General features: G+C 32.8%; 1 protein-coding gene across 1 annotated transcript; it reads left to right on the top strand.

Moving 5' to 3' along the window:
* Positions 1-5,463: 5,463 nt before the first annotated feature.
* LOC106073336 (transmembrane protein 145-like) lies at positions 5,464-26,678 on the top strand. The gene is made up of 14 exons (XM_056011017.1): positions 5,464-5,650; positions 9,628-9,702; positions 11,362-11,436; positions 12,530-12,597; positions 14,631-14,751; positions 16,451-16,529; positions 17,812-17,883; positions 20,355-20,504; positions 21,776-21,948; positions 22,804-22,976; positions 23,541-23,661; positions 24,840-24,899; positions 25,080-25,280; positions 25,936-26,678. The coding sequence occupies exons 1-14, from the start codon at positions 5,540-5,542 to the stop codon at positions 26,131-26,133; spliced, it is 1,677 nt and encodes a 558-aa protein (XP_055866992.1). The 5' UTR covers positions 5,464-5,539; the 3' UTR covers positions 26,134-26,678.
* The last annotated feature ends 880 nt before the right edge of the window (positions 26,679-27,558 follow it).

The raw sequence follows: 27,558 nt of genomic DNA on the forward strand, positions 1-27,558 counted from the left end.
TCAGTTCGTTTTTTTTTTTTTTTTTTTTTTTTCCTGTCATTAAAGTATTGGCATTTTCAACTCTTCAACTGGGGCATAGATCATTTCAACTTAAAGTAGTCTCTTACTTTTTTTTTTTTTTTTTTTTCTTCCTCCCTTCTAGTTCAGGTTGATTTATTATTTTGTATTCATTTGTATTTATTTAGGCTTCTAGATGCAAGTGTTGAGCAAAGACATTTAACACTCTTGTCGCTGATGTCTATTCCTCTATGACCCAGTTTTAGTAGGGAATGAAGGTTTTCAGTTGTGATGCATACATAAACATGAATGACTGGGCAAACTGGTGACATCTGTCTGCCTTAATATCATAATTGTAAATTTCCTCTAGGCTATTTCCATGGTGAATAGCCATGTAGAAATCTTCCCCATTCACCCATGAATGGATCAAAAGACCCCTGAAGCCAACATTTTAGATTTGTATCACAATGTTAACATTTCATCAGTCTTCTTTGTCATTATCAACACTTGACTGTTTTACTTTGTTCTATTTAGATGACATGCATTTATTAATTTTTTGTTTTCTTTCATTATCCAATAATCCATATTTTAAAAAACTTAATTCACGTTTCGAAAAACAAACAGAAATTCAAATTACCCTGGTTAGCTTGTGGTGTACATAGTCTTGTTGCTACCAAATGTATTCCACTTTCTTAGTTATGTTTTAAAATATAAGACATCTAGTGAACAATTTAGTCAATCAAATTGCAAGGTTTTTCATTGGATATTTTTTAATGCATTGTAGTTATAATTTTGCTAAAGTGATGATTCATAGAAAGATCTGAGTTCTTTTTTGTTCACCATTTTTTCCTTATTTCTCTTGTTATCTCATTTTAAAAACTAGATATAGTACTGTTGTGACACAAGACAGTGTATTTTTCCCCTTGTGTGTTTGATAATTATTTTATGTTCAATAGTTAGAATTTCTGCTAGTAATTTAGTTTAGAGGATAGCAAGGCAACTTATCAATAGTTGGTTAAAATGATCTTTTATCAGTTTCCTAACTACAAATTTTTAATTTTTTTTTATTAACTGATTGAAGGCATCAAGATATTTATGCTAAAAAAAATATTTTAAATTGTTTATTTTTATAAATATGTTTGCTTTTATAGTTCTATGTCACATTTTTTTTTTTTATTTTCTATTTTAATGAACTTTAAACCCAATATTACTTTTAACTAAAATGTTATAACACACTTCTTATATGAACAGTAATCGATTGGCAAATTGTTTTTATTGGTGTACATCCATATTGAAATAAAATGCTACAGTTATTGTTATTGTATTAATATGGTATTTTTGGGGATCTTTTTTTTCTCTTAATAACCATGGAGTAACTTTCTTCTTACATGGTTTCTGACAGTATGGTAGTGCACAAACCACATTTATCCATTTTGTTCCCCTTTGAATATCTCTTTGGTGTCTTTGATGTCTTTTAAAATGATCAAAAGTTGGATTTCTTTCTTTCTTTTTTTTTTGTCATGAATCACTCCATTCTTGTTGAAGTCATCTTTTGACGTCAGAGAGGACTTTTAAAACATACTTGTGCCTCTTTTGTTTTTCTTCAACTGACCTTAAAGAAACTTAGGGGGCCAAAAAAAGGAGACAGACATGCCGTGGCCATTTATGTGCAACTGAGTTTTGTACTCGGTGACCTTTTTATATTGTCCTTTTTTTTTTTGTTGTTTCAAGGCAAACCTTATCAACAGGTAACTTTTTTAAAATAGTTGTTTTTTTTTTTTTTGTGTGTTTTTTCTTTTCCTCTCAACTACCTTTTTATTTTTTATTATCATAACTCTGTCAGTGATTGTTGTTAAGTAGACTTTTTTTTTTCTGGACTTACCTTAATGGAGCTATATTGCTTTTGAGGCAATTTCTTTACTGTTTTTTTTTTTTTTTTTTGGATTATGTGCATATGCGGATTCTAGTTTAGCAAGAGAGAGATGGACATTTAAAGCCAAATAGTTTTTTGTTTTTTTTTTCTTATCAAATCAAGGTTATTGTAAATTTGCTTAAGGTACGACATACAGTCACAGGTTTAAGTTTATCTGTCGCCTGTTCCCCCAACACACTTGATTTTTTTTTAGCATGAGGTTGTGTGATATACTGGAAGCAAGCACAAATGTTTCTTGTCTCATTACAAAGGGCACAATTTTATTTCTGTAGTCTGTTGTCTACACCTTGTTTTCGTCTCTTATGTAATGTAGAGTTGCACTCAATAAGCCATACTAGTAGATTTTTTTTTTGTCATAACCTTTGACCCAGTGGGTTACGACCTTTGACTAGGAAAATGGTCATTAAGAAAGAATGTGTATCTCTTAATTGCATCAGCATTATTTAAACATGATTGATTTTTATTTTTTTTTTTGTTAAATAATTTCAAATTGTTTTATTTTGTATAGTTTTTGAGCCATCAAAAAGACTTTGCACTGCTCTAAATGGAATTCATTTTGAAGAAGTTTCTATGAAATGTTCATTGTATTATACTTTTAATATCAGTGTTTTGATTCCACTGTATGTACAGAAAACTTACAATCTCATCGCTCCAGCAGCTATTCATTTTTTCCCCCTACCCACTACTTTTTTTTTTTTATTTGTTTGTATGCTGACATCTGGGAACCTAGTTTTGACCAATGATTCTGTTCCTGGTTAACCATTTGTTTCCTTATTGGATCATCTATTTATATGACTTATTGTGTTGAAGTTGTTTGCTTATTACATGTTTCACTGAAAGTGCTTAGCCTTGGGGTATGTTAGTCATGGGAGTATATTAGATTAAGTATTAAACGTATAACATTAAAGATAATCATATGTTACTATTTAAATAGTCGTTTTTTTTTCGCTTTAACTTATTTTGTTTATTATAAGGACATAGTATGACAACTTATTGTGACTATTGTATGGGCTTTCATTGTCTTACGAACATTCAACATCACTTTTTTTTTTAATATCACGTGTTCTAGAACAAGTACATTTCACTAGGCTTCTTTTTTAAATGTTATATCGAGTAAACAAGTTAATGAACTTTTCTGAATAATTTTTTTTTTTTGGTCTTCATATACATAAATATTGAGATTCACTGTAATAATTGAGATGCAGGTGTGTGTGTGTGTGTCCGTGCATGATGAAGACCTAGAAGTAGTGTTGGTCCAGGAGGAAGTATCCTATTGAACCTGTGAGTGTTTTGTTGCCTTCTTCATTCCTAAACCTTGTGTGTGATTGGTCATGAGAATGAGATCATTGAATAGATTTGTAGTCTGAGAAAGAAGTCATTTGACCAAAGTTGTCTTTTCTTTTTTTTTTTTTTTTGTTTTTTGTAACCATAAAGCAGAGGAGGATTTATAAACAATGTTTACATGTCCAGTAATTAAAGTGCATTTATTATTTTTTATTGAACCATCTTATCAGTGTTCATACCACAAAATTCTAAAATTTCAGAGTTCATTAAATTGTCAGTTATATTTTTTTTTTCATTAGGTTAACTTGGTTTCATTAGATGGGTTTGAAAAAAAAAAAAAGATTAAAACTATTTGTCTTTTTATGTTTGACCTGAATTACGAAATGGATGACTTTGTACATGTCTCACTGCAAAGATTTGCCTCAAATATATCTTTATGAATGCAATTTTAACAGGAGTTTGCCTTCTTTTTTTATATTCTAAGTTTGTCTGGTGTTGGTTTTTAGTTTTATATTGAATACATAACACATTGTCATCAAATTCAAAGATGAGGGATGAGTGCACTCCGTATTTTAATAGAACTCGCAAACCCAATTGCGACCTGCATATTTTTCCATGTCTGATTTTGACAAAGCTGTTGCCCGCTGTCTTTTGCAAATGTAGCCATATGGGGGACATTCTGGTGTGCGTTTGGGAGGAATTTTCTTATGTCTTGTCCATGCCACCTGTGGTGGTCACATTTATGCTTGTAAAGCATGAAATAAAATTTAAATTTGGCTTGATTACTAGAAAATATTTATCTTGAAAGGACTATGCGTCTTTGGGTATTTTCCCAGGTAGGTATTATAATAATAATAGTAATCTTTATTATCCATAAGGAAATAAGCAATTTTTTTTAAATCTAACATTCATCAGTTCATAAAATAGCGGTAATCGCTTTATAAGTTATAAAAAGGAAGTTGTTTTTTTCTTGTTAAGCTTATCCTTGTAGTGTTAAGACTGCATGGCCAGGTGGTAGGACAAGATCTATAGTCTCGCCGGTATTGGATTTGAATCCTGCATACTGCCACCTCCTCCGTCTTGCGGGAGGTTTACGATGGGATGTAATTGTAATAATTAGCAAGTAGGGCCTAGAAGATATGCCCACATGTACTAAGCCAGTAATGCTCAAAATACGACCCGCGGGCCAGATGACGTGGTTCCATCCGGCCCGACAAAGTTTTGGCACAAAGTAAAGAAAATTCCCCGTCCAAAAAAAATCAAATGCCAAATGTATCTTTACCTATGTTATGGCCCTCAATTTTTCTCTATTTTTTTATACCATGACCTTTAATATTTGTACGCTCATTAAATTGGACTCTACCAGAAAAAGTGAGCGAATTTTTACTTTTGTGGAACCTGAAAGCCAACATATTTGATTTGTAAAGAAAGACTGTTTTGAAAAGAAAAACAAGTAAACGGCATAATAAAACGAATATGGCGACAGTCTTGATTTAAACCGCGAACAAAAGATAGTTTAACTATGCCTACAGATTGGAGGATCGATGGGAATATTTACTGAAAGAGAGAATGAGTCGTTGCTAGCTACATCGTTGCTCATATTTTAAGGACAGAAATCAAGCCATTTTATGGAGCGTGAAAAAGGAGATATGCTTCAAATGTTTAATTCATTAATGTAAGAAATAGTTTCAAATTCAGGCCAATTTCAATTTTTTTGGACCTTTTCGTTCATGTTGGCCCGCGACGCGAGTGTCGGAAATTAAAATGGCCCGCAGGTCGAATTAGGTTGGGCATCACTGTGCTAAGCAATTTATATGTAAAACTGACTATAGAATAAAGAAATTTTTGTCAGGCCCTCATGAGGATTATAAATAAATAATTGTGTCCCAATGAGCCAAAAAGATTGCAGACTTGTCATACTGATGCTTTATTATATTCTATTTTAAAATTTATTCATATAGAGTCTCTATACGACTATAGAGTATAGTACTATAGATTTATATTTTTTTTAATACAATTTCATTTAGATCTAGATCTTTGTGGTCGGAAAAAAGAGATTTTATCATTCCAGACCTAGAGTCTAGAATCTGTTATTTAACGAATCCGTGAAGACCTCAGTGATTTAGAATCTAGATCTAGATTTATATTTCTAGGTCTATCTCTAATAATTTTATTTGATCAAAAGGAGGAAACCACCGAAGCATTTTCCTTTTATTTGTTAGTTGTCATAACAGCAGTCACGTGACAAATGGCTACCAGCAAAATTGAAAACAAGTGTAGAGCCTAGTCTAGTTCTGTTGTAGGATCAAATAAAACAAAACAGTCATGGATTTTGTCTTTGTCTTGGCTTTTTTCTTCAAATTTTCGTTAGTTTTTATCGCTGTTATTCCCAGTGCAGACTCGAAATGGGTTGAAGGAGTGATAGACACAAAACAAGTAAGTTTTATTTTAAAACGGTGACTTGTCTTGACTGTTTTAACTTACTTAAACTCTCTAACTCTCTAGATTCTAGAGTATTCTAGAGATTCTAAGTCGACTAAGTCTTAAGTGATAGATCTAAGTGTAACTAGGTCTAGATTCTACTTTGACTTTAACTAGACTCTAATACCGTTAAATCTAGTCTAGAATCTAGATATCTAGATACTTTTACAAAATGAAAATATTTTTTTTTTTTTAAATTTGAGTTATTAACACACAGTTAACTAGATCACTAGATCTAGACTACATCTAGATCTAGAATTTCTAGATCTAGAGTAGATCTATTTAGATCTAGATCGACTAGAGTTGGACTAACTTAGCTCTAGTCCTTATATCTATAATCTATATTATATAGTCTAGTCTAGATGAATGATAATTATTTAAGGATAGGGAAATAATATGTTTGTGTAACTGTAATATGCTGAGAGCATAAGGACCAAGGTAATCACTATTAGAATCTAGTCTAGTGTTTAAAAAAAAGTTAGGATTTCGTATTATTTTTCGATTTCATTTAGGGCCACTAAACACATTTTGCTTTGGCTCTGCTAGTCATTCGACTACTGTCTTTTAATGTTGCCATGTCTGGATCTGTATTACCAAACTATAATTTTATATAGGCTACTTTCAATTTAATAGATTAGAGTAAAGTAAAGTTCCCCTGTCAGACAATGGGATCTATAGGGCAGATGATGTATAGGTCATCTGTTTCTGTGGCCTACTGTTAATGAGGGTGTTGTGTGATCAGCACAATGACCACTGCCTTTACTTTTCCCCAACAAATGTCAGGTACCCATTAAAGCTAGGTGGACTGAAATAAAAATCCCAGTCTTCACCAGGATTCAAACCTGGGACTTCCAATTTGTAAATGATCACTCAAACAAGAAAGGTTTCCATGCTGACACAAAGTTTAGCCATATTTGGAAGATTTAAAAATGAATCTAGGCCAGGATCATTGAAGTCATTCATTCATTGATTTAGATTCAATTGTAGATCTAGATGTATCATCAGATATGGATCACAAGGAGTCTACTAATTTACTACAAAAATAAAAAATCTGGATCATGTCTCTAGCGGAGGGCATAGATCTAGAGTAATCTAAATTGTAGATTGTAGGCTATATCTTGTTTTTGAAGGAACATCTGTTATTTAAAGGTCTTGTTAAGATCTACTAAAATACAAAAATCACGACCTAGCCTAAAAAAAAAAGTAGACCCTGTTCTAGACTCTAATAGATGATCTATAGGGCCTACTTAATAGTTACATTCTTATATATTTCTTTTTGCATGATTATAATTCACCCATTTCCATCTTCTGTTCTTCATTACCTGTATATCATACATGAAGATAATTAAGTAACATTGCTACTAACAATGCATACCAAAGATGTGGCTTGCTATTCTTATCATTCATTGCATTCACCCTGATGTTGTCTCTATAGTGACTTTAAACAGTTGATCTTTAGGGAGCATGCTTTGTTCTGATGAGTTTGAATTGAATTTTTTTTAAATTGCGCACAATAAGATTTAATATAAAATGCGAAACTGCTTAATAAAGTAATAATAAAACAATTTAAGTTGGTTAGAATAAAATAAAATTGTTTTTGACATTTAATATCTTTGCAGTTGTGATTTAGCTTGCATCGAGGTGCGAACTGGTAGTTAAAAGTTAGTCAAACCATCACTGAGTACCGGCACCTATTAATTTACATAAAAGCACTGTTATAGATACATGGCGAAGGCTTAAATTAATTTCGTTTTCATATGTTTTATTATGGTTCTTTGTTTTATGTATTAATAAATCATAAAGTCAAAGGTAAAAAAAATAAAAGTTCCCCTTTCAGACCTTGTGATCTATAGGGCTGTTGATGTAAAGATCATCTGTTTCAGTGACCTATGGTAAACGAGGGTATCATATATGTGGCCAGCACAATGACCAACCACCTCTACTTTTCCCTAGCTAATACCAGAAACCATTAGAGCTGGGTGGACTCAGGGGCACCCCTAAGATCCAGAAATAGAAAATTCCATTTTTTACCAGGATTTGAACCCAGGACCCCCCCAGTTCGAAAGCAAAGGACTTTACCACTCAGCCACTGTGTATTTAAAAGTAATAAAAAGAGTAAGAAATCTGTGTGTCAAATTACAACCACCTTAAGTGTGTAGTGCTTGTTTACTAGGCTGAATACCTGCAGAGAAGAAAAGGGTATTGATATCCCGCCCTGACCTTATTTCCCTAGACTTGATAAATAATTTAACTCCCTTGATTTCCCACCACGCCATTCCCCTGGTGAATAGCAGTTCACATAATATGGATTTTTTTTTTACAGCATATGAATGAAATAGGCTCAAGTATAGTTTAAGAAAAAAAAAGCAATGTTTTATGCAGGTGTTACTTCAAGCTCTCATAAGGTGGGAAAGTATAGGTGTGTTGTAAATAAGCATAACTCTAATAGAAATTAAATTTGGTCCTAAAATACATGTATCCCTTTTGCATCTTTTTTGTTAGTTATTATTATTATTATTATTATTATTATTACTGCTTTAGTATAGCATGTCTTACATGTTCCTGTAGGATGCTTACTGTTTTCCAGTCCAGACTTCTTTTTTTTTTTTATTATCATATTATTAAGAGGGGAGGTGATCTCTGGGAGAAGGTTATTCAGTGCTGCCTTTAGGTGATCAGCAAACACATTTCAGATTGAACCAAATTTCTAAGTAAGAAAATCCATAGTCATCATTGGAATTCAAACTTAAGCCACCTCAGTTAGGTAGTCAAGCTGCCTATGCCACACATTCCACAACTAAACCAAGATAAGATAATTTCATTGGTCCGAAGAAACGGAAATTCAGTTTTGACTACTATTGTCCACCTCAACATATTTAGGATTAAATTGTTGGCAATAATTAATACATTTTCAAAATATATCATATAGAGAGATGTTGAAACATATTTTCATCAATTGGAGAGTTCCACTAAAAAACTAAATGGTGTCAAGGACTCTAAATTGGGCTTCACTGTTGCCAACTAGAGTAAACTGTCGTAACTGAATTAAGCTTTACTCTTAACATTGTCTAAATCATGTATTTTTTACAAAACTAATCACATTAACACTTCCTTCATGCTGTACACCAGATACACCAAACAGCTAGCTATTTATAGTTTCTCAGCTATGTATGACAAACTCCTATCATTTAATGATACCCAACCTTTTTTTTAGCGTGGGGTACAAAAACATTTACGACAATGACTGGACTCTTAAATCACATGAAAAGCTGCCAAGGGAAAGGTTATCCTCAGAGATGTAAAATGCAACAGATTCAGCAAATACACCTGTTTGGCCTTAGATATTTATTTAAATAGGAGTTCACCACTCCATGTCAGACACTTTGAATGAAACAAAGACCAATTTAAGACACTTTGAATGAAACAAAGACCCATTTAAGACACTTTGAATGAAACAGACACATTTAAGACACTTTGAATGAAACAAAGACACATTTAAGACACTTTGAATGAAACAAAGACACATTTAAGACACTTTGAATGAAACAAAGACACATTTAAGACACTTTGAATGAAACAAAGACATATTTAAGACACTTTGAATGAAACAAAGATACATTTAATACACTTTGAATGAAACAAAGACACATTTAAGACACTTTGAATGAAATAAAGACACAATTAAGACACTTTGAATGAAATAAGACACATGTACTCTTTTAAGCCTAGAAGTGACTACGAGTGAGACTTAGGGTGAAAATTATTTGTTCACTTTTCAGGTTCTGAATGTGCTCTAGAAAATGGAGAAGTGAGGAAAGTTTTATTTTGACTCAATGGGGAACACAATTAGTAGGCCTGTTGTTCAGTTAGTCACTTTTGAGACACCATGCCCTGTTGTTGAACTAATACATCTTTTTTTATCTTTTCTCTAGGACTGGGTTTTCATTACTAGATTCTGTTTTCTGAACAAGGCAGGCAACTTTTACTACTTGCTGGAGTATCCTTATGTGAGTAAACCAATCACTGGTTTTGTTGTAGTGGTATGGTCTTGATGTAGAGGTAGAAACCAACCACTGGTCTTGATGTAGAGGTAGAAACCAACCACTGGTCTTGATGTAGAGGTATAAGCTAATCACTGGTCTTGATGTAGAGGTAGAAACCAACCACTGGTCTTGATGTAGAGGTAGAAACCAACCACTGGTCTTGATGTAGAGGTATAAGCTAATCACTGGTCTTGATGTAGAGTTACAAGCTGATTTGTAATTTTTTTATTTTTTTTTAAGAGAGAAGAAAAGATTTCCATAAAAGAACGAAAGACCCTGACCAATTAAAAGACATCGCATCTACGAGTCTAGAAAATCTCATTTCGATCTATTCCATCATTTATATATGTAACAGAAAAATATTCCTGATTTGTTTCTTTTGTTTTTATACATTTTGGAAATTCTTTCAGAAATGAGGTTTTCTTGCCTAAATCTCCTACAGGACAGCATGGGGTGATGGCAGACAGGGTCTGAACAAGGGACCATATTGATGACGGTCTGAAGCTCATATCACACAACCAGGCAGCAACACTGATAATTAAAGCCAAGCAATAATTACTGCTGACATGACCTTGCACACACCTTCATTTAAACATTTATTTTTTTTTAGTGTGTTTAATTCTATAATCATTACAGCTGTCTGCTAATTAAAGCTTCTGTATGTATCTTATGTCATTGTATCTTTCACATTTAAGTAATTGTAAAGATATCTACATCTTTTATTTTTCTTTCTGTTTGCACACTTAGTACATACTACTGGACTGCTTGGTCAAGCTGTATGCGTTCATACTGCTGTTGTCATGAAAGTCCCAAGTTCTTGTCCTGCCCACTGTCATTCCCTACTGTTTTTCAGCTGTTCATAATAATCTTCAGAGAATAAAACAAAAACTAAAAACCTGTTTGAATATTGATAAGCCAGTGTTTCCCAAACTGTATCCCACTGAACCCTAGTGTTCTGCAAGGCCTGAATTTATTTAATCTCTCTAATAAAATAAGCAAAGTGTTTCGCTAAATACTCAGAATGTGTCAAGTTTCGGAAACACTTGTGTAAGGCATTCAAACATACTTGATTTGTGAAATGTTTGCAAATTTGTGTGTTTTTTTTTTTTGTTTGTTTTGTTGTTTCTTACTTTGCCATCTTTAGGGCCAATGATGTAAACATAATGACATCATCTGTTTCTGTGGCCTGCGGTTTACGATAGTGTCATAGGGCCAGCACATTGCTTAATGGCCTTACTTTCCCAACTAATATCACTGAGATTTGAACTCAAGACCCCCTCGGTTTGCAAGCCAAGCCCTCTACCACTCAACCACTTTTTTTTTCTTCATTCGAATTAATTATAGTGTCATGTCCCACAATTTTTTTCTTCTTTTTAATTGTAAAAGGTTATTTCCCTTTATTCTGACTAGAATTTTTTTTCTGTGACATATTGAAATATAATTAGATGTGGCCAAATATGTAGGTCACAGCTGGGGATGCGTAGCCACAGGAAATACTGCATTCCTCATTAATATTTGGACTCGAAGACAAGCCTTATTATTATTATTATTTTTTTTTATTATTATTAATTATTAGATATATTAATGTCAGTATAACTTAATCAGCAATGTTTATATTTACAGAGCTACTCATTTCAAGATCTGCTGTTCTACTATGATGATCCGGGACAGTGGGATGCTGTGTATAAAAAGAATCTGGTAGGTTGTTGTCATTACAAAGCTTATATCAACTCTATCTGTCTGTTACAAATTTTGAACAAGTTTTTTCTCCCACACACATTCTCAGATGAAGTTGAAAGTTTACACAAGTATTTATTATACCTAACAAAACATGAATCTATAAAAAAAGTTGACTAATTATTTAATGAATTATTTGTAATTATTTAATTTTGTTTTACTTAGAAAAAGGTACTAGCTAAGGGGAGATAAGCCTTTGTGTTTAGAATTAGGTCATCGCCTAAAAATTTGAAACTAACAATCAATACTAAAATCTTTACCAGACCGATAAAGTGAGTTGATATAAGATTTTCTAAAAAGTATCTTCTTTGCCTGTTTCATACTTCTGCAACTGTCACATGACTCCCCTCATTCCTGCCCCAACCTTGCAATACACCAACAACCTGAATACAGCAGACATAAATAACCATTAAGCTTTTCTCTCTATTAGCATCGATATTATTGTAATAGTTTGATGTTTGTAATCATCAAAAAGATATCAACATTTTTTACTTTAACACAAGCTTCTTTTTTTTTTTTTTTTTTTTTATGTACTACATAAAACAATACACAGTATAATACAGCACAGATTAAATAATAACATCTCATATCAAGTTATATGATAATTATTTTTTTTTACTATTTATCCATCCCTAGCCCATGACCTACTTCAACAGATCTTTCCATCGTTATGTCTTTGGGCCTTTTGTTTTTTTGCCGGTAAACAATCTTAGTGCCTCTGTTCTCTGACATTCTTTTCAGATGACCTGAAGAAAGCAGTCTGTTCTTTTTTTTTATTTCCATTACTTAGGAGGTGTCTTCATATAGCTGGTATATTTTTAGGTTAGTGCGACTCCTCCATCTTGTTTTCTCATGTTTGACACTATAAATATTTCTGAGGACTCTCCTTTCTCAAGTATTTTACAGATTTTCTGTCAGCGATTGATTTTTACAATTTTTTTTTTACTGTAACTTAAAATTATCTACTTGTTCTTCAAGCACATCTTGGTTTAGTCCATTCCAGAAATTTTAGGCTGGAATTTTGTATTTTTTTTTTTTTTTTTTTTTTTTTCAGAATTGTACTGAGAAAGTAACACGTCTCCAAGGTACAAATAAATATGCGTTATCCAGTAATGGTAACATGTAAGTATCTTTTAATTCTTAAGCTGCCATTTCATTCAGGGTTATAGTCATGTGAACCAAGCATCTACATTAAACAAAGCAATACAACAGTATTAGTTACGTTTGTTTGTTTGAAAATGTTTTACACATTTCAAATTAGGGACAGTGGAGACCACAGAACAACAGCCCAGAGAGCATACCACACGACCAGGTGGTCATCCTTGTGGTCGAAATTATCCCTTCTATTATTATTTCATTAATTATTCTTACAATTGTTTACATAAAAAATATTTCTGGAAATACCTTTTTTTTTTTCAAGATTTATTTAGACTTTGGTAATTATATTCTGATTGAGATTGTCATAACTCATTAACCTAATTGCTGTATTGTGTAATCTTTTAAGATCTGAATTGCTCTAATGAAATAGAAAATTATTATACCGTGTGAATATACCCCTTAAATTATAACATTTTCAGACTTACTTCAAATCACTTTTACATCATTTTGATCCAGAAAGATTTTCATTACATTTATCATTCTTCTTCGCTTCTCCTATTGTTTTAGTATTGAAATATATTCTACATAGTCATGTAGTTTGGCTTGAAATTTTAAAATTAATTCCCTTTTTTTTTTTACCAAAATTTATTTTGCAGGAAACGGTTAGTAGGCTTTTTTTTTTGTTTTCCCTTTTGAGTTAAAACCCCAATTCCTAATTTTAACACTAAAAAATATAGTTGCATGTTTCTATTCTTTATATACCTACAAAACAAATTTATTTTACTACACTTACATTTAAGACAAATTTATACAAATCATAATATAGTGTTTTTTTTATATATTTGACATGAACTTAAAACATAAATAGAAAACCTTGACTACTCTAAGAAAGCACATTCAATGTCAGAATAGTAATTTAAATACTATAGTTTGTATATATGTAGTTCCTATTTATTTATGAATTTTTTAAAAACTATCTTTGTTCTCATGAGGATTGTTTGTGTATATGTTAACTCCCTATCTCATTTTATAGACACCTTTTGTATTTGCATAAAGCCCTACTAATTACCGCTAGTAAAACTATCTTTGTTCTCATGAAGATTGTTTGTGTATTTATTAACTCCCTATCTCCTTTTTTAATGACCTTTTCTATTTGAATAAAACCCTACTAATTACCGCTAGTCAAGAGAAGAATGGTTGATGTCATCGTTTCAAGACCTTGAGTTTTCGAGTAGAATTCTGCTTCTTGTCCCGTTGTTTTGTTTCCTTTTCACAATTATTTCTTTAGTTTTGATGTATCCTTGTGCACTGTGCTCTCACCTAGTACATTTTGATATCATTAGACTGTTATAATATTGCGTCATTTCGAGTAGTTCTTGATCTTAAAACAAGCCTCTAACTTTCAATCGTGCTCGGTTTTAATTGGAAAGAAAGCTTTACACGTTAAAGGAGAATTTCTGAGTTTAAGTTTCTTGTTAGTTGTCATATTGGTACATTAAAATAGATTTTTTTAACATTTGACATTGATGTTTGATTAAAATAGTCATTTTAAGAATTACTAATGGGAAGCAAAAGAAATATAAAGAAGACACTGAATTTTATGTCTAGCTTGCTAATTTAGTTGTCAAGAATCAATCAATATGTCATTTTATTGACTTAAAAATTTATAATTTTTTTAATGTATATATTGAATATTGAATGTTTCAAGAATTGTACATGTTTGAAATACTTAATGTAAACTTTATTTTGACTATAAATGTTTATAATCCTGAAAAAAATAAAATATCTTTAACTGATCAGTACATGATTAGTAGGCATACACTGCACATTCCTGTTAAAAACTTTAAACTTCAAATTTGTGTACAGACTAAAATTTTATAACTCTTTTAATTTTAAACATAATTCTCTAATAAGCAAGGCCTCACAAAATGTCTTTAGGCTTTAGCTATGTATCTTGTCTTTCAATTTGATTTTTTAATACTTTTTGCCTATTTTTTTTTCTTTTGCTATTGATTTGAGTATCAGCCTGTACAATAAGCATTTTTATCTCCCTTCAGGTGTAATGATTCTGTTATTCGAGATGGCAAGAGGTGGATTGTTTGCGAAGGAAACATGGACTTCAGCTCCGCAAGAGAGAGGTGGTGGTTTGTGGTTGTGTCGCATTGTGACTTTCCTATGGTTGGTTTCACTCTTTAACTTATTACTTTTATTTATCTTCATCTTATAAAATACCAGTATGTCTTGCCTTACTTATCTTGTATCTCCTTTTAAATGCCTATTGTCTGTTCTCAGGATATCAAAAGACAAGCTTTCCAATCCCTGATGTAATTCCTCAGCTTTTCTTTTGTGATCCTCAACTAACAAGCGCAGTGCTTAAAGTTTTTTTCCCCAACAAGTTAAAGATTTTTTACTTGGTTCCATTTCCAAAACTGTTTTCTTAGTTTCAAAAATACAGTTTAGCCTTGACCCTCGATAGTCTGACACCTTTAAGTCTGACACACTCAGTAATCCGACGTAACGTAAATTTGGCAACAATGTATGCTTCAGCTGCATACGTGCGTTTTGACATGCAAGTTTTGCCTCTCAATGTGTTTTTTGATGTGTTAAGCGGTGATACATTCTCAGTTGTCTTTCTGTAATTACTATTAAACAATTTACCCGATGTATTTGTTAGTGTTAAAGGCTTTGTTACGTCTTGTAGGATGGTAAGCAAAGATGACAAACTGAAGCCTTAAACTTGATCTCTTCCTGAAAAATGGGAAATTAAGAAGTATGATCCAGGTGCACCTCTAAGCGCTATTTCTTCGATCTATGGCATTGGGCGACCTACCATTTATGACATTATAAAAAATCTGGAGAAAATAGAACATTTTTTTAAAATCCATTGATGACCACACCAAAAGGAAAACATGAGAATATCCCCAAGATGTGGAAGTTGCTTTGCATTTTTTTTTAGATTAATAACTTTGTTTTCGGCTTTCGTTTATTTAATACCATTGAAAGTCTAAGAGAATCTCTATTACTGTTTATCATAAATAGAATGTTCTTGCCATACACAGATAAATAATACAGCTAACCATTGGTAATCCAACCTTTTCAATAATCCAATCCCCACCCCAGTCCCATAACCGTCAGACTATCAAGAGACAACTGTATTTGGTGATGATGGCACAAAACAGAACAAAATTGAGTAAATCTGATTTCTGGCTACAAAAAAATTATACTACAATATGATAAGGATTGACCAATTATTTTTTTCATATTTCACTGGATTTAGAAAGTGGACTCCGAATTTGTTTCTATTTCATACATAATTATTACTGGGTTTGTAATATTTATGAATGGAATGCTTAGATGGTATTTTTTGTTAATGTTTTTTCGTATAAAAAATTACCATGGCCTTATTCTGCGTAAATTTCAACATGACTTGACTTTAAATTCTTCAGAAATGAAGACAATTATGGTCCTGGCCTAAACCTTGTGCAGGATGGCGGGGAATAGCGTCAGGCCAGATTCAAACAGTTCAGAGTGCATACCACATGACCATCCGTTGGTACTCTGAGTTCTACCACTTTAAAATTAAACATTGTCCTGAAAATGCATCATCTTTTTCAGTAGATTAGGCTGTAATTTTAATGTCATAATTGATAATTTTTGTCTATTTTTGAAGTCTAAAATTGTGTAATATCTCATTCTTCTGATGTCCTCATACAAATTTTTTTTTTTTAAATGAGTTGTCAAATCTTCTAATGAAAAAGGCTATTTATTATTAGCATGAAATGATTAATTATTCAGTACCATTATTCTTTCTCTTTTTTTATGTGTATTTTAGAATATATTATATGAATTTGTTATTATTTGTATAAATGATACACAGGGAGTCTACCTGCGCTATAAAATACACATGACGAATGGCGATGATTTGTTACACAAAGAGTTCTCTGCTGATGAGTTCTGTAAGTTTTTGTTTGCTCACTTCATTAAAACATTTAAAATATGAATACAAATTACATGGAGAGCTCAGAGAAACATCAAGTTATTGGTCTGAATTGTCAAAATGGTTCTGAGTCAAAATTTAACAGTTTTTTTCTATCATTTCTTGGCTGGGTCTGTACTACATTTTACCATTGATCTCATGAAATTTTCAATTTGTCTTTAACAGATACATGTTAATCATTTTTAGCGGCCCTCGAAAGGGGAAAAGATGCTATTAGTTTTTTTGTGGAATGTCTGTCTGTCCGTCTGCCCCATTTAAGTCTCGTAAACTAGAAAAGATAGTGAAAATCCAATGTCATAATATTTTAGATCATTCAAAGTTCTGATGCAACGGCTACTTTTTCCTTTTCTGAAAGCAAAAAATCTAATTTTTAAAATCACTATTGCAAGCAGTTTTTTTCATAAAAATACACCACTTTTACAACTATTCACTATTACTAGTAACAAACATAGTAGACTCTTTAGTAGGGGAGATGACATTTTACCATACTTTTAACACATTTATGCAAATGGTTTTAGATTTTTTGTCAAAAAAATATTTTTTATTACATTTGTATTGCTAAGTTAAGAAAGTTCTGTCATACAAACTACTACATTTATACACAAAAAATGTTGACTTTTTTTTTAAAGAGAAAAAAATCTATTTAGTATGCATATAAGTTGGACATAATTTAAAACAACAATAAGTAGTTTTCATATTATTGCTTGAACTGCAATATCAATATAGCAAAACAGGACACATAACTAAAGGAAATATTTTTTTTACGGAAATGTTTTTTTCTTGAGGATTTGAATAACAGATTGACCCTTTAAAAAACAATGAGATCAATTAGATAATCATTATAAGACATCAGTTAGGCCAGGTTCACATCTAACTTCACATTCACTTTCACCTATCCTTTGGTCTGCTGGACCTCTGGGGCACCACACAAGATCTATCAACCTTCTTTCTCCATTCTTCTCTGTCATCTGTCTTTGATAGAATTTCATTCTGATATTCTTTCTGAAAATATTGAAACCTGCCTTTTTACCTGCCTGGGTGGACCACTTCGGGAGCGATTTTGAGTTTGTGTTTCCACATTTATAAACAATTCATGAAAATGGAAATATTCGTTTCGACTGACTAAGAAATTTCTTCCTAATCTAGCCAAGTTTGAATTCTTGTATGTTATTTGTTTCTATTTACTCTCAGTAAATGTCAGTAAACGGAAATGTTTTGTTTTTTTTTGTATTTTCTTTCAGATATTTTGGTCATAGACATAATATTTTTTATATTATACATCTTGCTGCTTGTCATGTCCATTGGATGCGCATGTAAGTAACATGCATAACTATAATAGCCCAATTCAGAGGATTACCCATTTAAATCTACAAAGAAAAAAAAATATTTTTCAATAGTAATTTGAGAGCATGGAATAATTTATGCTCCTATTATTACATGTTCAAGGCTATATTAGTCAAGTTATTACATTTATAAAAATGTCAAGGAATAAAAAACATTTCAAAACAGTTCCATAATCTATTTATAAAATCTTAGTTATACAGTTATGCAAGGCTTACAAAAAGGTGAAAAGTGCTTTTGGGTTAGTGAGCGATGATGTTTCTGTTACCATTTGTAAACCTCCATGCACTAAGGCTCCATGCTGAGACTAATCCATTACAGCATAGTTTAGGTATCTGGCAGTGTTCTGGAGGGTTTGCCTGTCTCCGTACAAGACCTCTCCATGCACCAGTTCAGTTTAACGTCTAGCTGTATCTTCAAATGTGTTTCTGAACACCCTGCCGTCGTAGAGGATGTGTTCTACTGTCTCGTCTTCTGCGTGAAAGTGTCAACATCTAAAATCATGGTTCTCTCAGATCCTACTGAAGTAGGCCCCCATCGGACAGTTTCCCATGCAAAAACGGTTTCCGTTACCAAATCCATCAGTAGCTCCCCGTCATGTTGAGATTCCCGCAGCCTTGATATTTTTTCTATGTTGCAAAAAAATATTTCTCTCAGCCTGCTAATTAAGTGGAGAGATTTAAGATGTGAATGAAGGACATGCCAGGTTGCTCGTAAACTTGTATGATATCTACTACAGCAGGGACATTTTTAGCTCCACTTTTACCAAAGAAATTATCCACTGCTAGCACTAATGCCTCCCAAGTTCCATAGGGTAAAGTTTTCTTCTTAATTTTTCATCATCCATAAGTTTGTAATTTCTAGGCCAAAACAAAAAAACAACTACTCAACCTTTTATTTTAATATCAAATTTTTTATCTGCTTCACTTTTTTCAAATGCTGAAAACCATTCCTATGATGATCAGGTGCAATTATATATATTTATATATTTGTATTAAATTAAGTTTAATGTAGAGGGGTTGAAGATAGAAAAACTAGAAGTAGGTTGACCAATGATTACTGTTGTACATGTACTGACCAACAGTACACTTGACTTACAGTTGTACATTGTACTGACTAACAATACACTTGACTTACAGTTGTACATTGTACTGACCAACAATACACTTGACTTACAGTTGTACATTGTACTGACCAACAAAACCCTTGACTTACAGTTGTACATTGTACTGACCAACAATACACTTGACTTACAGTTGTACATTGTACTGACCAACTTTACCCTTGACTTACAGTTGTACATTGTACTGACCAACAATACACTTGACTTACAGTTGTACATTGTACTGACCAACAATACCCTTGACTTACAATCTCATTTCCCATTGATTTTTTGAAATCAGAAATGTTTCATAGGCTCAATAAAAACAAAATGTAAGTTCTTTTACAAGTTTCGGATGTTCCTTCAGAGTTGAAAAAAATCTACTTCCTATCCCAAACCTCCCACAGGATGACAGGTCTTGGCAACGGGCAGAGCATGAATCTGGGACAATCGAGACAACTGAACAACAAGGGAACATCGAGACAACTGAACAACAATCAAGCGCATACCACTTGACCAGGCAGCCATTTATGACGAGGCAGCCTTGCTTTGTATATCCTAAGCGTAGTCTAATTAGTAGTGTCAGAAATGTTCTAATTATGTTTCATCATTTTCAAAATGAACTCCACTGAAGCATGGATAGTTTTGATTCCAATAGATAGACCTATATGAGGTCAGGACATATCCATAGGAATATTTACTATTCATTTAATGCATTAATGAATAGAGGGAATATAGGCTTTGCATGGATATCTTAAAATCTAGACTTGCCAGGGGAATTTCTAGTTCATATCAATATGTTTAATTTTTTATAAATCCCATTGCTCTTCTCACTAGCATCATTGCTGTGTTGTGGGACATTTCATTTATTAAGAAAAACATTCTGGAAAAAATGTTGAAATACTTTCTTACTATGCACTTACTATGTGAACTTTCATAAGTTTATATAGATCTATAGCAACTTAGGAGTTAATATATAAAGCCACTTCTTTACTAAAAGATTTGAACACTGTTATAACTTTTTTTTAATCATTCATACTTATATTGAACTTCATGGGACTACATATCAAAATATTTGTTTTTCAATATAAAACCAAAAGAGAAAGCCACTCATTTTCATTTAATAAATATTTGCTAAAACTAAAAAAATAACTATTACATATTTATGACCAATATTAAGTTTTTAACTGTTGAATACAAATGGCAAAAATGTTTGAAAACTTTTTTTTTTTAATTGAAATTTATATAAGGACTTAATTTGAATCCTACAAAAAATGTTTTACCTTAATGCTGAAACAGAAATGATTTTGATTTTGTTCTTTCTTCTTTTGCTTTTTGTAGACATACTGCAGCAGAAACAGTTGCTTCACACTACCTACAAGATGTACATGGTCACTCTGGTCATATGGACACTCAATTTGCTTTGTCTGGTCATTGCCTGGGGATCTTATGGGACAACTGGCTGGGAGCTAAAGCCACTGGAGGTTGTGGGTAAGATTTGTATTTGGTATTTAGCAGAATTACCTGGCACTGCCTGGGTGTATTCTTTAAGGTGATTTAACTGATATATATTTTTTTTTCTGTTTAGTACCCCTCAGGTGGTGGTAGGTGCTTCTAACTGGTATTGGTAAATGGTTTTAACTTATTGCCTTAGCATGGATGTAAGGAATATTCATGCCAAGTTTCAACAAGACCAGTCAAATGGTGTTGATGTTTATACAGAACCTTACAATTTACTTTATTATTAAGGTTAATTGGCAGAAAGTTTTCATTCATTTGATCATAATGTCTTGAATTTTGGAATTGGTATATGTTGTTAACTAAATGTATACTAAAATCACCGTTCATAGTTACAATTGTAGGGCTGGTTTATTTCAAAATGTATTGGCTGTTTTGTAGAGATATAAGTATACATTGCATAGAGGTGCCTGAAAACTAATGAAGACCACTGAAATAGTACATTATGAACCCTTATTTCATGATCAACTCTTACTAAAGTTTAGAAACATTATAAAAAGTTTTTCTATGTCTAAAACAACTACCAGTTTTTGGTTGTTGATTATAAGTATTTTAAACTTTACTCATTTTATTAGATTATATTCTTGTAAATGTCATGTAATGTAATGTGTCGACAAGAAGAAAAGTTGATTTATTTTTAGGAATATTTAAAAACTGAGGAGAACAAAAAAGAGCTTAAAGAAAGCTAAAAATAAACTTTTTTTTTAGTCTGGTTCTTTCTGGGTTATTGGAGATCTTAATTTTGGACTATGCTATAAATAAAATTGTACTCCCTGCTATTTCTTTTTCAGTGGATTTTTTAAAAATTCAAATTGTTTTACATTGTCATCAAACTTGTATTATGTGTGCTTATGTATTTTGAGATTCCAATTTGTGATATTAAAGTATTCAATTTTATACCTGTAAAGTAAAAAGTTTCCCTTTCAGACCTTGTGGTCCATAGGTGATATAAAGGTCATCTGTTTCTGGCCTACGTTAACAAGGGTGTCGTGACCAGCACTTTTCCCTAACTAATGTCAGGTACCCATTAGATCTAGGTGGACTCAGAGGCGCCCACAGATCCCGAAAATAAAAATCCCAGTCTTCACCGGGATTAGAACCCAAGAGCCTTGGTTCGGAAGCCAAGTGCTTTACCGCCCAGCTACCGCACTCCCTTTATACCTGTACTCGTAAGCAAATTCATATCAAAATGTTTTTCTTTTTCTTTTTGCACAAGTTTCTGTAGATGTGTTTGTGCATTGCAGGAAGAATTCTTCAAGCATGTGGTCACATTATATTCATGTTAATGCTCATCCTGATGGCCAAAGGCTACACCATCGTGCGAGGCAGGCTGACCAAAAAGAATGCCATAAAGATGACCATCTTTATCAACCTGTACATCATTGCAACTATAGTTCTGTTTATTTGGGAGGGAGTGGTAAGTTCTTTTACCTGTTTATGTTTACAAGCGGCTTAATATGGTAGTCAAAGATAGATAGTTTACTAAAAGGAAGCGTCTCAGTTTTTTTTGCTTTTGTATAGTGCATCTGTTATGTTATAACATGCTCAGAGCACTGCGGTCCTATCTTTTTGTGGACCCGTGGGGGGAGAGGATTTGGTATCTGGGATAGGTTTCCATGCTTCCTTTAGCCTAGCGGCTTACAAACACAACTCAGCTCAAATAGGGATGCAAACTTGAGTATCTAGGGATGAACTTTAGCCCCTAGATAGGTATCTAATTGGTTCATTCCATTTAGTCACATGTCCTGATAATCAGAATTTTAGATTCACCATATTACTTATGTTATATATTTGTTTAGGAATGAAAATATTTTATTTAAAATGGGAACATTTTTTTAACAAATGTAAGATATTTCACATTTAAAAATATATTCAAAACTCATCACAAATACAGAATAGATTGTGTATATAATACTTTCATTAATACATTATTTGAAATGAAAAACAAATGTGTAAGCTACAAAATTAAGTGAAGTTTGTTAAAATTAATAAAACATTGTGAATTGAGGAGACCAAAAAAAATGTAGATATGGTAATATAGTTAGAGATAAATATTCAGGAGTTTATAAATAGAACATCAAATAAAACATATGTCTGTTAGAGATGTCTTGAGTCCTCCATTATATTGATATTCTAATAAGCAGAAAATGATAACAGGAAATATTCATTGTGACCTAATTTCTGATACGGTAACTTCAATGTTTTAAAATAATATTTAAGACATATTTTCCATCTTGCATATTCAAAATTGTTTGCTGTGATCTTATTCTAGATGTTTGACCCTGGTGAAGTCCTGTACTACTACGAGAGTCCCCCAGGTTATGGTATGATTACTATCATCTTGATTGGCTGGCTGTGGTTCACCAAGGCAGCAGTCTTCACCATGAAACACTATCCAGACAGGAGTATCTTCTACATCTTCTTGTATTCTATATACACCATATGGTGAGTTTAGATAATAAACTGTTTATAGTGAACATTTTATATCCAACATTTTCTCATCTATATTTCAATGTTAGTATTTAAGTTGGGCTTCAGATTGGTACTTAGGGTTTCAATTTTAGTAGCAGTACATGTGGTCCCAAACGAGTTCATTATTTACAAGTTTTTAGTTTATCTGAAAATTATTGTTGTTTTGCTAAATTAACATCAATTTTAATAAATGAACTTTTACCTTTTTTTGTGCTATGTCTGGTGAAAAATTTCATTTTCCAATATTTGGAGACCATTTTTCTTATGCTGGGTCAAACTAAGGATGTTTGATTTCACAATTTACGTATATGCTTTAAAGTGAAAGTATGGCTGCCTTGAAGTGTGGGATATGCACTGCACTGACCTTCGGTCGTCTCGTTGGTCATGGATTCATAACATGCTGGCTGCCATCCCCTATCATCCTGTGTGGGAGATTTGGCCTGAGAAGTAGATTATCTTCAACTCTGAAGGAACATCTGAAACATGTCAACCATTTTACATCACTGGCAATTCATTTTGTTCTTATACTCTAAACAGGTTTTGGGCTGGACCTATCGTGACCATGATTGCGATGTTTGCGATGGCCAAGTGGACCAGAGAGAAATCAGTTCATGGAGTACAGATGTTCATTGCTTACTTGGGACACAACATTTTTCTGGTATGAAGATCTTGTAACTTGTACTCAGTTTTTTCTGCTGGTTATTATGTCTGACATTAACATTACAGTGGGTCTAACAATTAGGCCAATATTAATTATGATCTGTGTTGAGGTCTCAAGGTCTGCAAGTTTTCCATATCGTCTCTTGACCTTACTTTGGGAAAAGTAAAGACTAGGTTATTCTGCTAGCCATTCAGTGCCACTTCAGGCTGTGGAATTAGTTTTTCAGTATACACTTGTATAGTTGCTTCTCATTGTAAAAAGAACTCTTGAAGGTTATAATCAAATTGTTTTCAAAACACCTTCAAAAGTATGTCCACTGGAAACTTTTGAGGCCTAATGATTTAAGTGTTTCAAGTCTCATACATTCCTTCAGAAATGAAGATTATTACATCCTAGCCCAAACCTCCTGCTGGATGGCAGGGCATGGCGGCAGGCAGGGTTCATGAACACAGTCCAAGCGGCATACCCCAAATTTAGGCAGTCATCATTTAGCACATTTTTTTGGCATTAAAATTGACTGATGTTTAAAATGTTACTGAGCTCCCACAGATGTAATAGACAACTTAAGACAACTGACATGTGTTGTTGAAACTAGTGACAATGTGCCAGCAGCTATGTACACACCTTAAAACCTCTAGCAACAAAAATAATTGAACATTACCAGCCCTAGAGACATTTAAATAATGAATGACAACATTCATAAAGAGATTGTCCTGAACGATGCATGGCTGCCTGGTCTTGTGGTACTACTTTGGACTATCACTACGATGGTCTCAAACTCAGCCCTTCTGCCATTTCCAGCTGGCCTGCTGGAGGTCTGGGTTAGGACGTAAAGAGCTTTATTTCAAACAAACGCCCAAAACCTACAAGACAAACAAAATGCCCCATAAATTACTTCTGGCAATGCATTAACGACATAAGAAGACTCAAATTATTTTAGAAGATTAATAGAAGGAAATATTGATGTAATTAGCACAATTTACTTAATTATCTCTCTACATACTCACAAACCTGATGTAATGAATAAATAAAACACAGCTTTTAAGAGATTGACAAATAACGTAAATATTGATTTCCTTGAGAATGTTTCAGGCACTATGTCTAAAAATATGAGACACCAAGAGTTTTATTACTAGAGAGTATTTTTTTAATCCATTTCGTTTCCATTTTTCTAGATTCTTACCTGGCCAAGCAAGGTCAATGAAAATTTTCCATTTACAATACGGACAACTCAGGTATTGATGTTAAATACAGCATTAATAATTATCTTTTTTTAAATAAATAATTGCCATTCAAGTACGCAGAAAAATTAAAGTTTTTTTTTTATGTCATAGTAATTGCCTTGCAAAATAATGACTAAAATGAACAAGTAATGTCCTACTTGAAGACTATTGCTTAACCTTTGTTTCCCACAGATAGACATATTAAAAGAAGAGCAAGAAGACTCCTCTGAATCGGACAGAAGCTACCAAATGCCTTCAGACATGGGTCCTGGGCCAAACCTCGACATTTTTATCACGTTATCTAAAGACACACAAAGCAACAGCGGAGATAAGATGTATGGTCCAGCTGACCTCAGCGTCTTTAACACTAAGGAGACACCTGCTGGTTTACAGGTTGTTTTTTTTTGTTTCCCAGTTGTAATGTTTTTGTGAAATGTTTTTTAGCTTTATATTATTTTAAAATTTTTTTTTTAATCTTCAAAACCATCATTAAAGTTGGATACTGGAGGCTTAAATCTCAAAGTCCCTAAGTTTACTGAAATGTTATAACATTTGGCCTCAACTAGGGAAAAATTGGCAGTTGATCATTGTGTCATTCACATAGCATCCTCATTATATTGGCCTGTAAAATGGGTGCACTTGCCTTGACCACATGACCTAACATTGTAAAGGGTAGGCTATATGTAACTCCTACTTCACCTCTTGATGATGAGTCCTAGGGTCAATAACTTCTAGATAGTGAAAATCTAGATCATGAATCTTTAGATCACTAAAATCTAGATAGTGAAAATCTAGATCATGAATTTTTAGATCACTAAACTCTAGATAGTGAAAATCTAGATCATGAATCTTTAGACCAATAAACTCTAGATAGGGAAAATCTAGATCATGAATATTTAGATCAATAAAATCTAGATAGTGAAAATCTAGATCATGAATCTTAAGACCATGAATCTTTAGACCAATAAACTCTAGATAGGGAAAATCTAGATCATGAACCACTAGATCAATTCCTCAATAACATTTCTTTTTTTTTTTTTTTCAAAAGCCTTCTCTAGCACCGCTCAGCACACATCACACTGACCATGGCACTGATGGACTTCACATGAAGCCTTTCAAGCTGCCTCCTTTGCAAAGAGCACTCCTAGGAGACGAGCAGTCTAGCAGTCAGTCTCTGCCACCACTGAGAGGAACAGGTCTGCCCCCAATAGCTCCAATGGAAGAATCTGCTCTCCACAACAGCTAGCTCTAGAGTTGGTTCAACAGCTAGCTCTAGAGTTGGTTCAACAGCTGATCCATGCATTGGACAAAGACTTTGACATCAAAATTCAAGTTCACAGATATTGGATATGGTGTAATCTAATTCAATAGTTTCCATGGTGGAAGCATGTGGCTGTACACATTCCATGATTGGATTCCAGATTCTACAACACTCTTGTAGCTTGATAGAATCTAGAACTTTATGTATTTTGTTTGATAAATGTTCTTGTTAATGATGTGATTTCAAATCAGATCTGGCTGTAAGCTCTTCTTGTATCTTGTTAGTGTTTTACTATTTGTTGACATTGAGATTATTTATCTCCACAACACTCATGGAACATGTTGGCTTACCTCCCTTAGACTGCTTTTCTGGATACATTCATTTCCCTTATTCTGCTTCTTCATTCTTATTAAAAGCTGAGTCTAAGACTCTTGCAACTCGAGGCCAATGAAAGCTTGCCTCCATCTACCAGTCGAAACAAACTTCTGTCTGAGAAAGCTCCAAGCTGATGTAAATTATTACATCTCTATTACTGGTTCAAATCCCAAGACTAGATTAGAAGCAAAGCCAAGGGCCTTATTCCTAAAGGAGTTGTTTTAAATTTTTACTTAGAATTGTTCTATAATGAAAGAACATTTTGCTTGCATCAAGTGATATTTCTAAATGCCATAGAGTCTAATTTATCAAAATAATCGTTTAAGATGTTTTTATACAGTGTCTTTAAAAAAGAAAAAGGCTAGATTTGTTTGTTTCTTTCACACTTTTTAATTGTTCTAATTGTACAATGACAAACTGTTTTTGAGTTTGGCATTGATTTTTATGACTTGGTTTATCATGTCCTGAGATTCAAAGCCTGCACTCTTTAGGTCAACATCACATGCCTGGCCATAAGTATCATTAAAGGATTTTATTATGTGTACTATATACTCATTTAAAGTACCACATCATTTGTCTGCCAAGAGAAGTTGCATGTGTACTTTTAAGCAAGTTGCTATTTGCTGCTTCTGTGATAAAGAACTGTCCAGCTTTTTTCCCTGCTTGTTGAGTCATACTGGTTCTCTATTTTTCCTATACATTCATTTTACTGTCTTTTTTTTTATAAATTTTAGACTGTATCTTATCTTATAAATTATAGATAATTACATCCGACATATATCCCTGTCTAAATTGTTTTCTCTATGGAGAGAGCTGATGGACTGGAGCTTTAATATTCCTTCCTTGGCCAATTTTTTATTTCGTTTAGTTATTCTTTTTTTTTCTGAATTCCTGCGTGAAAAATTTTAAGCATAAGTCCCACCATAAGTTACTGGGTCAAATATTTCTGAATTCTAAGAACTCTGTTGGAAATTCCTTTTTTTTTTCTTGGAGAGCCTCTATAATTTCTTGACATAACAACTAGGCAATCTTGTC

The sequence above is a fragment of the Biomphalaria glabrata genome, chromosome 14, assembly GCF_947242115.1.
Source record: "Biomphalaria glabrata chromosome 14, xgBioGlab47.1, whole genome shotgun sequence".
Classification (NCBI taxonomy): domain Eukaryota; kingdom Metazoa; phylum Mollusca; class Gastropoda; family Planorbidae; genus Biomphalaria; species Biomphalaria glabrata.